The sequence below is a fragment of the Lissotriton helveticus genome, chromosome 10 (assembly GCF_964261635.1).
Source record: "Lissotriton helveticus chromosome 10, aLisHel1.1, whole genome shotgun sequence".
Taxonomy (NCBI): domain Eukaryota; kingdom Metazoa; phylum Chordata; class Amphibia; order Caudata; family Salamandridae; genus Lissotriton; species Lissotriton helveticus.
Genome location: NC_136071.1, coordinates 197,836,173 through 197,853,929, shown reverse-complemented (window position 1 = coordinate 197,853,929; position 17,757 = coordinate 197,836,173). Strand labels below are relative to the sequence as shown.

The following is a 17,757-nucleotide window of genomic DNA, read 5'->3' as shown; positions in this document are numbered from 1 at the left end:
TACCTATCCTCATCACAATCACACACGGTACGTCACAGAGTCAAAGTATATAACCTGGCTATAAAGAGAGTAGGAGTAGATGAGAAATCATGTAGTAGAAATCTCACCCCCTCAATTTGTAGTGTATTAAGATATTTATGTCTATTAACCCCTTCCACGCTCATGACGAGCTGGGCTCGTCATGAAGTAGCCTGCTGCTACGCTGATGCCGAGCCCAGCTCGTCATGAAAGCATGAAGATCCAGGAATCCCAGCACAGCAAGGGAATTCCCATAGCATTCAACGTGTTAAAGAAAGGCATCCATAAAGAATTATTTATTACCTTCATAAAATGTAAAGGGTGAGGTTAAGGATTTCGTGCATTCGCTTATTTTGGGGTCTCAAGCAGTGACCATGCTTGGTTTCCATTATACATTGTGAACCAGGAAGTAGGATGTGTGTGTTCCCCTATTATTCAGGTGGCCTATAGAGTAAAACTTTCCTATCTCCATGCCGCTTCTGTCCGCAAGCTTCAACAAACAAATATTTCATAAGAATATTAAACCTGAAATCACAGGTATAAGATTGTTTTGACTGAAAATATCGTCTTACATGCACTTAAAAGTGCAATGTGTTCATGAAATCCAGAATTAACATTATTGTGTGCATTAAACCAAGCGATCCAGGATGTAAAGGTTATGATGTCCCCACCAAAGCTGTGCTTCAATAGAGTAAGCAGATCATGTTTTGAAGGCGAGGCCCCTACTGCTGTTTTTTTGGGATTGTGCAATCAGCAATATATTTGGGTTTAATTGTACTTCTGAAATCATAGTTGTGTCCAATCTTATTTTCTTTCAGCATCTTCTCTTCCGATCACTAGGATTAAATTTAGCCTTGGCAGACCCTCCTGAAAATGACAGACTCCATATATTGAATGAAGCCTGGAAAGTCATCACTAAACTAAAACACCCACTAGTAAGTTATCAGAAAGCTATCTGTTTCGGATTGGTGTCACTACAACGCATGCTTTTACCACGCATGCCTTTACAACGCGGTTTTTACCACGCAGTCCATTACAACGCATAATGCTTTTAGGCGCTGGATAGTGAATTATTTAATTTACTATTCCAACTCCAGTCCCCGTGGATAGCAGGGAAGGTGTTGGATAGTATATTAAATACATTCTCTATCCTAGAGCGCCCCCCAGCGCATTGCGTTGTAATGGTTTGCGTGGTAAAAGTTGCGATGTAATGGTAGTGCGTTGTAAAAAATTCGTTGTAACCGTGCTACACCATCTGTTTCATGCCAACTGTCAATATCAATTATATAATGGAAAGCTTTGTGTTACTCAAGTCATTAATAATGTTCTGTCCTGTAAGAAGCTCTCGGTATTGGGTGGCATGTGATTTCTTACCTGCTCCTATGAGGCATTTCCCTGTTCCCAACTATTAAATTAAAGAATCTGGGCTTCCTACTAGAACTGCACACACTTCTTTGGTCCCCGCGTTAAATCTGTCTTTAGTGTCTGTTTTGTTTCCTCATGTTTGGACTATAGCAACGACTTATACTCCGGTCATTTGTCTGATGGGGAATTCAGATTGTGCTGAACACCACAATCCAATTGCACACTAAAGAAAAATAGTGAGAACACATAATATTTGTTTGTGACGCCGTCCATAAGTTACTAGCATCTGCTGCAGTCACCTTTGTATAGGCTATTCATTGATCAGCCCCCCAAGGTGTTAATACCTCAAACTTGTTGTTACGTTCCCTTCTGTTTCCTATGATTCTGTACAAGAAAACCTTTGTACCTGTTAGTGCTAGACTGACTTAAGGGTAGACGTAGACGTACTTGTAAAGCGCACTGATACTCCTGAGTGTCCTGGCGCTGTACCCACACCGCTAGGGAACCCTTCCTGGTTTTTCCCCGTGAAATGTCCACTCCTGGGCATCCCCAGGGTGCAACCAGGCATCCCTAGCGCTGTAGGGGGCCGTTGTGGAGTCTAAGCAAACTATTGCCCAGAGTTGCAGCGTGGGACCCATGCTTAGAGTATGCACCGAGGCGAGAAATCAGGTCCGAGGAATTATGAGCCCAAGATCCGCCGAGACCAGCCAAGGCAGGAATTGAACCCTGGTCCCGGGCCAGACCTCTGCATCAGGGTCTGCCGCTCTAACCATTGAGCCACACTTCTCCACAAGGGTCCCTCTAGGCGGGTGTAGCCATTTTGGTTCATGCCTCTCTGCCATGGAACCATTTAACAATAGTTATATTAACATTTAGAAAACATAGGTAAACATTTGAAACTTGGCTGTTTCCCTGTTAGATGCTGAAAATATTCAAATTTGCCAAAGGTATAGTGTTCGAGGCTTTGGGAATTTTTTAAGTGAAAAATCAGAAAAGAGTGCAACCGCTGTAATATGCTAAAACAATAAATCTGCATCATGCATCACTAGCTGTACAAACGGTGTTAAGTAAGTTATCCTTTTGCACTTAGTAATTACAATGAGAGGTAGGCTTGTCTCAGGAGAATAGGAGATACACATGTTGCATGGATGCCCTAGCACCCCTTATTAGGGCTTTTATGTTCCACTGATATTCTATGAAGATTTTCCTCTTACTCTAGCCTTTTTACCATACCCTTCTAGAGCGTGCACTGCATGAGCATAAGTAGTAACTATTAGAAAAACAAGATCCTGGAGAGACGGCTTTTGAATACTATTCTTTATATCCATTTTGTATGCAACAATGCATATCTTGATGTGCATTGCTGAATCTAAAAAGATAAAGACTGACAATATTGAATTTCACTCATGGGGAGAGATTCAGATATTTGCTCTGGCTAAAATTCCTTTTATCACTTTAGCACCACTTTTGTTTCCAATCTTTTTTTTTTTTGATAATCAATTTTATTGGCTTTTGTAAACAGCACAACACATTGCTACACTGTGACAAATGACACAGTTGATTAGTTCCCCAGTTGTTACTTTGCACTTGCAAAGCTGAATTCATTGCATATTGAGATCTCAGGTTACCCACCAACCAACAAATCAACTTCAGCACGACAGCCCCAGCTACTTGCCCCGTACGCGTTCATTTTTGCAGGACACCCTCTCGCCTCGTACACCAGGTTTTCTTGCATGGCGCACCAGTCCACTCCCCTCCGCCATTTGGCGACGGTCAGGGGAGTAGGATCTTTCCAAGCAACTGAGATGTCTCTTTTGGCCACCATAATGGCCAATCCTAGGAACGATCTGTCTGCTCGCGAGCCGTCCAGTCCCTCCATCACTCCCAGGAGAAGGGCAGGGGGCTAAGTGGGATAGTCCAGCCCAATATATCGCTCAGTTCTGCTACTATCACTGCCCAGTAACTGGTGAGGGAGGTGCAAGATCAGACCATGTGATAGAAATCTGGGGGTTCTGCTGCTCATCGCAGTCACCCTGGGACGGGAAGGAATCCAGCCTGATACAAGCGGACAGGAGTAAGGTAAGCACAATGGAGATAGTATATGTGGATTAGGCGGAGCCTGGCAGAGATGGTGAGTAGATGGGGGTCCATCAGGGCATCTCTCCAGTCCCCCTCTTCTAGAGGACCCAGCCATTGTTCCCAGCACTTTTTAAGAGAGTCTAGGGTAGATGTGGAATTATTTATCAGGGATTGGCAGATTTGAGAAACTGACCCCCCCCCCCCCCTCCTTCCCAGGTTACCCATGAGGTTTTGGCCTCTAGCGGGTTGAATTCTGGGAATTTAGTGTGTTCAGGGATGTGAGGGGCAATGGCATGCCGGAGTTTGAGATATTTATAGAACTGGGTGGAATGTAATGAGTAAGTATGCTGTAAGTCTTGAAAGGAGTGTAGGTGTCCTCCCTTCCACGTGCCCCCGAGTGTGTTATCCCTATCCGGTCCCACATCCAAAACGACTCCAGCGCCCCAAGCCAGTTTCCATGCCACGGGGCGTCTGTAATGTGAGTTTGGCATCCCTCTGAGTGTATCGCAATGCAGAGTGCCATGCGAGTAGGAACGCCCAAGTCTCTGCCGAGATAGTCTGAGGAATCGGGGCCTTGTAGAGCATGGCCTGGACCCAGGAAAACCCGATGCTCTCCTGTGCCAGTCGGTAGGCAGGATAGGATCAACCTCCGTTAAACCAGTCATGTATCACCAGGAGACGGGTGGCCATGTAGGACAGGAAAGGGTTCTTCATCCCCATATCTCCATCATAGGTGGCTCGTTGACAGTGGGCAAGGGCTAATCATAGCCTTGAGTTACCCCAGAGAAAATTATGCCATCTATTTCATGAAACCATTTGCTGGGGAGATGAAGTGGGAGGTTTTGGATCACATATTAAAGCTGGGGCAGCACCATCATTTTGAATAGGGCAGTCTTACCGAGGGGATTGAAGGGGAGGGATTGCCATCTGCAGAGGTCCTCCTTTACACGCACCAGATGCCAAGATACTTGAAGGGGACGTGGCGCAGGGGAATGGTAGTCTGCCACTCTATACATTCCCGCGAGCAATGAAGGGATATTAACGTTGATTTGGCTGGGTTAAGGTGCAGCTGTGACGCCTCGCTGAATTGCCGAAGGATATGGAGGCACTGGTGGCCGAGCCTGCTGGGTCTGTGAGGAAGAGCAGGATGTCATCTGCATACAAAGCAATGCAATCCTTATGTGCACCCTTCCAGTGCAAGCCTAGTATCTGTGTGTCAGCGTGGATAATACAAGCTAATGGCTCTAAAAGAGGAGGGGGAGATAGAGGGCATCCCTGCCAGGTTCCTTATTTGATAGGGAACTTCTCTGAGAGTGCCCTACTGATGAGGACCCTGGTGGACTGGTTCGAATAAGGCACCTGTACCAGCATCCTGAAATGTGAGCCGAATCCAGCCCTCTCTAGTACATTATCCAAATACAACCAATTGAACCTGTCGAAAGCCTTTTCAAAGTTGATTAGTAATGAGGCTAGATACCGGGGGGAAGGTGGTGATGAGAGAGTGTCACGTGTAGGCGCCAGAGGCAATGTCTCGTGCTTCGATGCGGCATGAAGCCGCATTGATCAGAGTGTATTAAGCTGCAAGCACCCGTTTACGACGCATTAAAAGGATGGTTGCATACATTTTCCCTACAGTATTTCTGAGCGAGATCGGCTGGTAGTCTGAGCAGAAGGCCGATGGGGGATCCGTTTTGGGTATGACTACTACCGTAGCCATCTCAATGTCCTGGGGAAGACTTATGTTTCCAATCTTAATATCATTCTTCTGTGTCCACTATTGTTATGTACATTTAATGTCCTCACAATTTGTTACCTTTGTATGAGTTGTGTCCTGCTCATTTCTGAAAATGTTTGTAACTTTTATATTAAATTCTAGTGACTAATGTAAGGCTTTGGATCTGAAAACAATATATGGTGCACGCCATATTCATTTGGTAATTGTTGATAAAGAATGTACCCAAACACGAGTTCTGACTGAGTGAACTGAGATTCCTCTTCACTGTTTGAAATTACTGCTGTTCTGTTGGTTCACCTTGACAATTGCATGCTAAAATAATGTCAGATTAGTGAAAAGGAATGACAGTTAATTCTATATAACTACTTTTTTCCGCCTAATAAATATTTCACATTTGCTGATCTAGCATGCTGAAATAATGTCAGATTAGTGAAAATTAATGACAGTTAATTCTATGACTCTCCTGGTTTTGTTTCTTAATAAATATTTCACATTTGCTGATATAGCATTTCAGAGCTGTTAATATTGCTAAATGTTCTGTAAACCTTTGCTTATCAGACTACATCTTTTCCTAGGATTATATCAACTGTGCTGAAGTGTGGGTAGAGTATACATGCAGACACTTCACGGTATGTGTTACTTTGCTTTCATTTTTGTGTGCTGCTAATGTTATAACAGCTAATGTATGGATTATAAAGAGATTTAAGAAAGTCTTTGGCATTATCTGTAAAATGCAACCTATTTGCTGAACTCACCACATCCAATATAGACTTGTAGTCCTCTGTAGTGGCCTATACTGGCCATTAAAGGCCCGTTCCAGTATAGTATTCCTGTGCCAGCGTAGAGGGCCTATAACAAGGGAGCGGGCCTATAATGACCAGTATAGCCTGCAACTTCGACTGGTTATTATGCTATTACAACACTCCACCATATGAGGAGATTATGTCCTAATAAAAACAAGATCCTCCGGGGAGACAGAGGTAGTTGAAACCCTCTGTGGCTCCAAGGCCTTTTTTCACAGCTCTTGCTGTGATTGTTCAATAATTACAGAAACACGTAGGGCCACAACTATTAACTGTTGAATATACAGAGTAACAGCCGTGAAAGGTGTCTGAAGTCCCCTCTGTTTCTCCCTGGGTGTGGCTATCCTGCTTTTTCTCATTAAGCTGTGCCATGGAGACCCAGCAGCAGAGCAGATTTGCCCCTTCTTATGCTCCAGTGACACTGTGAGCTTCGGGTAAAGGGAGGTGGTGTGGGGGGAAGGGTCCTGGGTGCCCTGGGCCACAGTCTCTCCCTCACTCTTTCTCCTGCCCAATCCATATATCCCGGAGAGGCAGGGAGAGAGGCAAAGGCTGTGGAGCAGCGGGCCAAAAGCAGCTTCTATAGGCCACTACTGCTCCATTGTCTTCAAAGGAGCTCTCAACATTCAAATATTCTAATATATCTCAAAAGTTTGCTTTTGAATAAGAAACAAATTGTACTGTTGATTAATAGATAAAAACCTGAGCCAGGAGCTTATTTCCTAATGTTTGCTTGAGTCAAAGGTTGGACAGCCTCTAAGAGATGCTACCCAATGACATCAATTCACCATAATCGTAACGGTAGTAGTAACAATCATTTACAATTTGAACGTGATGACTGCATAGGAAGTGATATCTTTTTGGTCCATATCCTCAAATCCGTTATAATGGATAGAGCGACTATTCCAAAGCTTGGCAATCTTAACGTAATAATGGTGTAAGATAATGAACATTTCCTAGTGAACATGACAAAATGTTTCTGCTCTGTTAAGGACACGGCTATGCTTAAAACTCTTTATTTCTCCATACTCAGCAGTGTACCAAGTGAACTATATCAAAACGATTGAGTCACAAATCCATTCAGAAGAAGCAAAAACACATCAAGAAAATAACTACAAGACCTCTGAGGCCAGTCCCTTTCATGACCACAGCAGCCATCCTATCCTATCCTGTTCTGCTGAACGATAAGATTCTTCACTCCTGCTAGATATCTTCCTCTTTTCTTACTGCAGTGCAAATAGATGCTCATGCTTCTTTTTCATTTAAGATTGAGCCTTGAGTGCTTGCTCCTGGGGCTGTTATCTCTCTAATGCTGCTTCTCATGTTGGCTGAAGTCGGCAGCTTCCCTCCTGTCTTTGGCAGTGGGTGTGAGGCTTTGTGCAGATGCTGTTGCAGGCGGTCCCTATGGGGCTGTGAGTGTTAGTAGAAGTTCGGGCCTCCGTGTGATGCACTTCATGTCAGCCATCTCTCTTTCTTCTGTCCATTGAGTTTGAATACTTGGTTCTCTAGGACTTTTTTTTTCTTGTCAAAAAAAGGGAGAAAGGATACTGACCGGCGATCAACCTGCAGAAGTTCAACGCCTGGTTGGCCGATATGCATTTCAAAATGGATAGCATTCAACTTCAAAGTTTTCAGCAAAATTTGATTATTCTATTTATGAAATATGCTTTCTGGTAGAACCTACCTACCCAAGATCCCCTTTCACTGCAGAAAATCATTTAGCAACAGCTTCTTGCTCCTCAGTATTTCCCCTCCGGTAAACACTCCCAGGGCTGGTCCAATGACCCCTACCAGTGGTCAAAGAAAATCTTCACCTCTGGAGTCCCATGTGTCCTTAGTTGCCTTTGTAACTTTTCTTTGCTTGTCTGAGGAAAGGCTTCCTACACAAAGGAAACAAAGCTGTCAGTAGCCAAAATACCCCAGAGAAATACCAAAACTCATGATTCCGATGGGCTTTGTACTTTCCATTACTGGGACCATCGAACTTAAGGGGCTACTCATACTCGTGATCTCGGTAGGAAAATGGGTCCAGACCCATGTCCCAATTACTCGTTAGGGAGAGCTGTAGTATTCCTGGGAGAATGTTTTAAAGGATTGATAAATAGTCAGAGCGAGTACGAAGTACCCAAAGGCAAACGCAGGGCATGTGTTAATTCATTAACAACCTTTAAGCTTGACTTGATAATACCTTGCTCGAGATTGTGGTCTGAGGGAGGTCTATCTTAAGAACAATTACAATTGTAACTTGATCTGAAATATCCCTGCAAGACCCTAAAACAAACCACAGTGCAAGTAGGATTGTAAACCAGGAACCTCTCCATAGATCCAGACCTTTAACAGTTAAAAAAAACCTGTACAATGAACGTGGTGTGGTGCATGCATTAATTCATTGTGTTGATGTTTTTTATAGTCCAGGTTTATCTTTACTGATGCAATTCTGCATTTTAAATTTTAGAAACGTGAAGTTAACACTATTTTGGCTGATGTTATCAAACATATGACTCCAGATCGTGCTTTTGAAGATGCCTATCCACAGGTAACTTTTCTGTTCTTTGGTTCTGAAGAGATTCTGTGTCATGAAACATTTAGAAAATATTTTTGACATTAAAAAAATTTGAAATTTGGGCAGGGGGCTTTTTGGAGTATGGGATTCCCTTTGTTCTGGGCTCTTTGAAACATCACTTTTCAACGTTGTATGTGAATTATAAATAAAATAAATAGAATGCAAAGCTGTGCTTTTGTGCAGAATGGAGCATACTTGTGAGCTTTTTGTGGTTCTGCTCCTTCAAATATTGTGGGTGTGCATGGGTGACCGAGATGGAGGACAGCTTTATCATTTGGTTTTCCGTCCTTGTGTGCTTGCCAAATTTCTAGCAGGTCTGGTTTGATGTCTCACAGTGTAGCGAAGTGTATGCATTTCTTCTCCCTGTAGGGTGAACTAAGTAGATGCCCGCTGTGTTTGCAGGCAAAGGCTTTGGCTCCTTCTTCTGGCCCTGCTTTTCAAATCTGAATGTTGGTACACCAGATTATCCACAGGCATCATGATCCCGACCTTCTCTGGGGGTTTTGAATCTATAACTACCAAGGACTATCTGAAACCATTCAGTCTAGAGTGAATAAGGGTAAGGATGTCAGTCATTGAGCAGGTATGCACAGATTTGCCAGTGTGGTAGCCCTTGCCTCCATAACACCTGCTTGGGTGTCGCACATCCTCACAGCATGGGTTAAGAAATGAGTTTAGTGTACAGTGGAATTTTTTATGTAGCCAGTCACTTCCGAGTGCATTTGTTTTGACTGTGTACCCACCGTGAACTACTTGTATTTCAGTATATTGTTCTTAAAGAACACAGCACTAAAGGCAACTTTTAAAATATTCTTGCAGGCGCTGTAAAATATCATGATTATGTAATCTTTTGGTGTAGTCAATATATCAGATTAAAGGGGATACTCATGTTAACAGATGGCCCTTCTGCATGTAATGATCCCTCCCATCTCCCTCCATTCTGTCAGTCTTTATATCTGTCTGGAACATCAGACACCTAAGTCATCAGCAGTAGTTCTGATCCTGACTGTATCAACATGTCGTAAGGATGAAAGTGTTGCCATCCATCTTTGAGCAGGGGGTAGTGAGAAGGATATATAGAGAAGTGCAAATTGTGATTCATGTCAATTCATATTGCATGTAGGATCTTCACAAGTACAAGCAACTGCCAATCCTTTTCTTGTATGGGTATTCAGCCTGCAGTGGTACCTAATCCAAAGCCCACTCGCCAATCCTACTGAAGGCTATACCCAGAGCGGCCCACCCTCTGACCCCTACCCATATCCCCATGCCCTCCCTCTTCCTTCTGCCCCATATGCAGCATTGCCAATGCACCATGACGACAGGATGCCAAAGACCCAGCAGTAAAACGACCTGCTCTTCAACACAAGGTCTGCGAACCAGAACTGTCCAAACATATTTGACCTACTATCAGAATCGGCCTTAGAACTCACTTTCATTACGGAGAACATGTCTCAACCAGAACTCTTCACCGACACAGCATGAAGCCATGCAACCTGAAAGCCACGTTATCTCGTTATCTCGTCACCAAGGCTAGAAATATTTTACTAATATCTCACATCGAAAACTTGACAATGAGTGACTGTGAATCCTTGATGGTAAACTGTCCCTTAACTCCAATCTTCACTTGTTCAGTGCTCTTGTTGTATAGCTTACCTCCTAGCAATGTAGAGTTTAGTGATGCCTCTTATTAGATGCAGTGACCAAGACACTACTGTGACCAAGACTCTACTAAACCACACAAACCTGTACATCCTAGGAGACTTCAGCACTTGGCTTGTCAAGAAGGAATTAACTACTTCATCCTATCCTATATTGAGATCTTCAACTACATATTTTATCAGGCCCACCCACCTTGCCACATTGGATGACATAGTCGACCCGTAATCCATGCCTTGGCGATTGACAACTCCCCAGTCATCTGCAGCAAACACCAAGTCATTACTTTCAGGATCAAGAAACCAGTCTGTAACACCTCCAAGACAGCAAATACTACAAACAGCAAAATCACACACAGATGTCATGCACTCACCTGGTCCCAACAGTGGCTACAACACTGGAGTCAATGCTGGACCACCTATCCCTCTCAGAAAAGCACAAGATCAGGGATGAAATGAAATGAAATGAATTCGTACTTGTATAGTGCACTTATACCCTGAGGTGTCTTGGCACTGTACGCATACCGCTGTGGAACCCTTCCTGGCTTTTTCCTGTGAAATGCCCACTCCTGGGCACCCCCAAGGTGAAGCCAGGCATCCCAGCGCTGTTGGGGCCGTTGTGGAGATTAAGCAAGCTATTGCCCAGAGTTGCAAAGTGGGACCCATGATCAGAATAGGCACCGAGGCGAGAATTATCAGGTCTGAGGAAATTGAGCCCAAGACCCGCCGAGGTAGGAATTGAACCCTGGTCCCGGGCCAGACCTCTGCATCAGGGTCTGCCGCTCTAACCATTGAGCCCCCTAAATCATGCACTGTTCTGAGGGGGAAGGGGGATAAGAACAAAATAAGAAAAGAGATACTTGTGATACTGAATCTGCACTGGGGCAATGCACACTGCTTAACAGGATGATTTGCTCCTGAGACCTTCTGTGTTTGCGACGGTAGGGATGTATGGTTATGTGAAGATTCAATACACTGGAAACAACAAGAAAATACAAATTCCATCAGTGCACTAGCATGCGTTCCTATGCATTGTCATTGCATTAACTTTAGAAGCCTTCACTTACATGCTGCTTCTTCTGCATTGCTACATGAAAGTAGGATACCATGTTTACAGATGGGAATCTCTGAGACCCTCGAGGATGAACTCCAAAAACTGATTGAAGCCTCTGACACTCCCAGGACAAAACTTGAAACATGGGTTGGAGTTACTGGCACTCCCAAGGTTATGCTCCAAACATGGCTGGAGTTTCAGGCACTCCCAAAGATTACAATCTAAACAAGGGTTGGAGTTCATGGTGCTCCCAAGACTAAACTTTAAACATGGTTTGAAGTTTCTAGCACCCCCAAGGTTACACCGAAACACAGATTGGAGTATGACATTCTCAAGGTAAAACTATGCACACAGGTTGGAGTATGACACTCCGAAGGTATAATAGGAACACCCTAGGAGTATGGCATTCCCAAGGAAAAACTTGAAACATAGATCTCGGTACAGGGATCACACATGAATCAAACGCTTTGTGGAGAATTCTCAGCCAAGCCATTGGTTCATATGTTTAGGAAATGCTGGCAAGCTCAGATGTTATGGAAGCAGGGGGTGTGGGGAAACTCGAGCATGACATCATGGCCCACCATAAGGCTCTGCCAGGATAACACAACAGAGTTAAGAGTAAAGGACCCTTGTGGTTTGGGGTACAACACTACACTGATCAAGGGTAAGGGAATCAATGGTCTAGGGGAAACACAGGCAAGTTATCATAGAGCGCCATAAAACGCCCCAGGGGTAACATCACATGAGCCCTATGCGCTAGGCCTATTGCACAGAGGGCCTGTGAGGGGGTCATGACAACAGACACTGGAAAAAATTGGACCTCTTAACACGTAACCCCTAGCATGAAGAAAAGAAAAAGAAATATGCATCCTCTGGATGTATCCAGCTTCTGTAATTGGACGTCATTGGACTGGACAACCAGAAACTGTTAAAGACCACTGCCAGGCTTAACCCCAAGAAAAAAACCACAGAGCTTAATCACAAGATCGGAAAAATTAAACCACTGCTCAGCACAAGTGGTTAAAAATGACAGACTGATACTGCTACCATGTAATAGTGCCCATAACGCAGCCATCAGAACAACTAAAAAAAAAAACACTATTCCACATGAATTATGAAGCTGACAACCCATCAGAGGATCTGTAACAAATTCTGGCCGACTTCGGCCAACACAGACCCCAAGATTGCAGGCCTTCGGTTACAAATTCTCCATAGAACAGGTCTCTGATATTGAAAAAGATGGAAAACTACCTTAAGGACTATGCAGTGTAGGAAAGTGCCATTTTTGTGTGGTCACCCTGCACATTTTGCTGCAATGATGATGGCAATGACTGAATGTGCACTGGAGCCTACTGCTCATGTCCCAGTGCTCTAGCCCCAAAACTGTTATGTTTAAAATGGCATTCCCAATTGACAAGGACTTTACCCCCCTTTGTAAGTCCCTTGTAAGTGGTACCTGAGGTACTCAGGGCATGGGTGGTAAAGGGGCCCCCAGGTATTGCAGCATTGTGTGTGCTACGTTGAGTGACCCACGTAAACTAAAGACAGCATTGCGGACTGCAGGAACCGTGCATACTACTCCATTTCAACTCAACCCACACCATGTAAGGCAAAACCCATACACTACATTTGATATATGTCAGTCACTCCTATCAATCAAGCAAACAATTAGTTATGATATATATAGCACTGCTAATCACCCGGTAGGGTATCAAGGCGCTTGCAGGTCCCAGAAAGCTCATTGGAACAGCCAGGTCTTGAGGGCCCTTCGAAATTCCAAAAGTGAGGTAATGGTCCGGAGCTGCATGGGAAGGCCGTTCCAGGTCTTTGCTGCATTGTAGGAGAAGGAGCGTCCTCCACTTCTGCTTTGGTGGATGTGGGGCGCGTGGGCGGGTAATAGGGTCGTGGAGCGTAGTTTTCTTCACAGTTGGTGGAAGTTGTGGAGGTGGTTAATATAAGCGGGTCCTTAGCTGTGTAGTGCTTTGTGCGCTTGGGTCATTCACTCGAATTGGCATCTCTTCTGTACTGGGAGCCAGTGAAGTTGCCTGAGGTAGGGTGTGATGTGAGTTTGCTTAGTGAGGTAGATGACGAATCTGGTACCTACTTAGAGAGCATTGCCATATTCCAGTTGGCTGGTGATGAGGGCCTGTGTCACGGTGCGTCTTGTGTGCAGGGATTGCCATTTTAAGATTTCCATAGCATGTAAGGAAGCGGGCAGAGGAGGCGGTGTTGATCTGTGATTCAATGGTGAGCTTGTTATCAATGATGATTCAAGGTTTCTGACGTGGTCCGTGGGGTGGGTGCGAGTCCTAGGTCTGTGGGCAACCAGGAATTGTTCCGGGGGATGCTGTTGTTACCGAAGATCAGTACCTCTGTCTTGTCCGTATTCATCTTCGGGCAGTTGTTCTTCATCCAGTCGCCGACGCTGGCCATGCATCTGTGGAAGTTGGTCCTGATGATAGTTGTAGGGTCATCAGTGAAGGAGAGGATAAGTTCCTTAAATAATGTCTCTTGAGCCCAGCAGACAGGGTGCCTTAAAATCAAAGTATGGACATGTAAGTGCAAGTGTATATGTCCTTATGGTGTCCTTTACCATTAAAGTACACTATAAGTGATAGGCTATCTATAGGATAATATGGGCTTGCACCCAGGCAGACCCGGGGTCGCTAGCTCCATTATGGTACTGCCTAAACCTAACAAGTTTGGTATCAAACAATGTTTCTTTTCACACCTGACATGAATCTCAAGTCAAAGGTGGACTGGCATGCCCCCAGGTGGCTACTGTATAGGTTGCCCACCTGGTTGCCCCAGTTTCTCTGTGCTCTGGCTGGCAACCTGCGCTTGCTGCCACCAAGACAGGATGATTCTGACCTTCTGCCAGGTAGTGTGAACACTACTAGGAGTCTGGAACAAAGGCCTGGGCAGAAAGGTCACACCACCACCCTCCCAGGAAAGATAGTGAATTGCCACAACAAGGCAGTGAGCTTCAAAGGCTACAACGCCTTTGATGAATATCTGACAAAATGTTGATAAACAAAATATCGACATACAAAAATATTGATGTCAACAATATCGACATCCTATCTCCAACTAGGTAAGTACAAAAATATTGGGGGGAAAAATATCAATGTGAAAAATATCGTAATTAAAAAATATATATTTTTTTAATTACAAAATATGTAAAATAAATTAAATAATACTTATAAATGTAATAAACATAGTTAAAAATATTTTATAATACTTAAAATGAATAATTAATATACATAATTTAATAAAAATGGATTAAACATATACATATAATACATAATATATACTTAATAACTTGTAATAATTATTTTAACTTATAAATAATTAAAAATATCAATTACAAATATATCTATACACATAAAATAATATAAATAACATTTAAATAAAAATGTAAAACAAATGTTAAAAAGTAAGGAGAATGTTGGGTAGAGTAGGGATAAAAATTACTACACCAATTCCAGAGAGTGCAACAGTAGGGAAAGTGTTGGATAGTGTACAAGTTAAAAATAACATACTTGTAAATAAATTAATATTTTAAAATATTTCAAAAATTATTTATTAAATTAATCTAAACTATTTACAAACACCAATACATAATTATTAAAAACATAATTACCAATGAATAAATAAGTAACAATAAATTATTAATAAATACCAATTAATAATAATTAATTAATAAATAATAATTATTTAACAATAATATAATTAGCAAAAAAATAATGAAAATAAATTACTTAATTATATTTAAATTACTTCCCACCCTATTCCCCTATAAACCCATAACCCGCTACAGAACATAATTATCAATTAATAAAAATTAATTACCAATTAATAAAAATTAGTTACTAATTAATAATTAACTAATATAATTAGCAAAAACAATTAATGAAAATAAATTACTTAATTACATTTAAATTACTTCCCACCCTATTCCCCTATAAACCCATAACCCGCTACAGAACATAATTATCAATTAATCAATGCATTAAAATTCATTACCAATTAATAACAATTAATTACCAATTATTTAAAATAAATGTATAATTCCTAATAATTAATTTAGTATAATTAAATTACTTCCCACCCTATTCCCCTATAAACCCATAACCTGCTACGGTACTAAAATAAAAAATGTACTTAAATTACATTAAAAAAAAATACATGTTAAATACATAATAATATACATAATAATCATATAAAAATCAATATTATTAACATCGATATTATTAACATCGATGTTATTAACATCGATGTTATTAACATCGATGTTATTAACATCGATGTTATTAACATCGATGTTAACATCGATACTATTAACATCGATACTATTAACATCGATACTATTAACATCGATATTACTTACATCGATAATACTTACATCGATAATACTTACATCGATATTACTTACATCGATATTACTGACATCGATATTACTGACATCGATATTACTTACATCGATATTACTTACATCGATATTACTTACATCGATATTACTTACATCGATATTAACAAAATCGATATTAACAAAATCGATATTACTTACCTTCGAAATTCTGTCCCTTCGATATTAAAAAAATCGATATTACTTACCTCCTATATTCCGTCCCTTCGATATTAAACCATTGATATTATTGTAGGTCGATATTACAATATCGATATTTTGTCTGCCTACCACTTCTGATATGCATCCGGGCTGACTTCCCACAGAAGAAACAGTCCTCCCCCTGCCCCAAGCACCTTTGCACCAGCACAGGTGGGAAATGAGCTATGCAGGAGCTGGACAACCCCAAATGGCTAGCCACACCTCTAGGGTGAGCAGCCTGGTCTATCCAGCTGAGGAAGATGTCTGCTGTATTGAAAAGAGGTAGAAATTATAGGTCCTGGGTAGAGAAGGTGACCCACACACTTGCATGTGGTCACCTCGGGGGCAGATTAGCTGTAAGGACTAGATGCTCATTGGCTACTAGGTCCCACACCCCTAACCTCCCCTAAATCCAGATCTGACTGACTTGCATCAAGGAGGACAGAGAAGAACCACATCTACAACAAGTCTTTGCCCAAACCAAAAAAAGGATACTCTGTCCCTGAGGCAACATTCTTGCAACAGTTGGATCGAGACTTGCCCTGGACAAACTCTCTACTCCCCCTGCCAGAGGGACCCCTGTGAGAGCCTGAAGAACCATCAGACTCCTCTGGACTAGTGGCACTAGTCCCTTGCCAACTGCAGGTAAAACCACACTCCGGACCTGAAGATTCACTGGCCAATGGGCCTTCTGAGGGATCGCCCAAATTCAGATGGTCTAGTGCACTGTGGGAACTCTAGTTCTGCGTTCTAAGCTTCAGGCAGCTATTGTGTTTCCCTGGACCACCAGACATCAAAGAAGCAATCTGCTCCTGTTACCGCTGCTAAGGCTTGTTGGTCACAAGTCTGGCAACAGACCCCTTAACTCGACGCTGCATCAAGATGGCATTCCACAATACCTGCGACCAACGTCTGCAATGACCCTGCTCTTGTGTTTTTGCATCTTTTGTTTGTTTGTTTGTTTCTTTCTTTCTTTCGCAAGTCGCACAAGCAGCTCTCCTGTGGCTAGCGTTCAGCACCAGGGACAGCCAGGACAACTCTGCACTCTGGCTTCACAAGCAAGTAAAATTGAACTGGCTGTCGTGCCTGGTCCAGAGACCGGTCTCGCCTGTACACTGCAAGGGTACAATGCAACTTAACCTCTAAGTGACTGTTAGTAGTTTTCTCCATAGACAGCAAAACTAAATATTTACTGTATTTTATTGCACTGATTTTTTAAAATATGTTACAAAAATCTATAACTCTGGTTATGTGTATGCTATTCTGCTCGTTTTGGTGTCTAAATAAGGTAAAAATACACTTTAGTTTGTAAATTTGTGTCGGATTTCGCTTGAGTTGTGTCAATTATTTATCGTCCATGTTGGTACTCTGAAATGCTTAACACTTGTTCCTTTAGAAAAGCCTGACTACTCTTTGCCACTCTACGAGGACTGAGCTAAGGTTTTATTAGTGTGAATCCAAGGACCATCTTCGGGGTATTGTGATATTGCATTGTGAGCAGCTAATACCCCTCTTATACATACTTCACTACCACCCGCAATGGAGGACAGCAACAATTTCCTATCTCTCACCAACTTCAATGCCCTCTCTGAAACTAATATATGAGGGTACATCGCATGCCAACACAACGCATGCCATTACAACGCGGTTGTAGCAACGCAAGTGTTGTTAAAACACGTCACCATTACAACGCACACTTTTACCACGCAAATCCCTTTACCACGCATACCATTACAACGCAAACGCATGCGTGGTAATGGCATAGACTTGGTAAAAGTGTTCTAGGTAAGTAATGGTGTGTGTGTGGGTGTGTGGGTGTATCTGTATGTAATATATGTGTATATGTGTGTGTGTCTGTTAATATAGGTGTGTGTGT

At 42.4% G+C, this 17,757-nt stretch overlaps 1 protein-coding gene across 2 annotated transcripts in view; it reads left to right on the top strand.

Annotated features, from left to right (window-relative positions):
* Nucleotides 1-17,757, top strand: part of VPS35L (VPS35 endosomal protein sorting factor like) — a 479,692-nt gene that overhangs the window by 206,445 nt on the left and 255,490 nt on the right. For both annotated transcript variants that reach the window (XM_078665104.1, XM_078665105.1), the window contains exons 17-19: nt 837-953; nt 5,773-5,826; nt 8,453-8,533. In XM_078665104.1, coding sequence (XP_078521230.1) covers nt 837-953; nt 5,773-5,826; nt 8,453-8,533 — 252 coding nt within the window. The remainder of the gene's footprint in view (nt 1-836; nt 954-5,772; nt 5,827-8,452; nt 8,534-17,757) is intronic.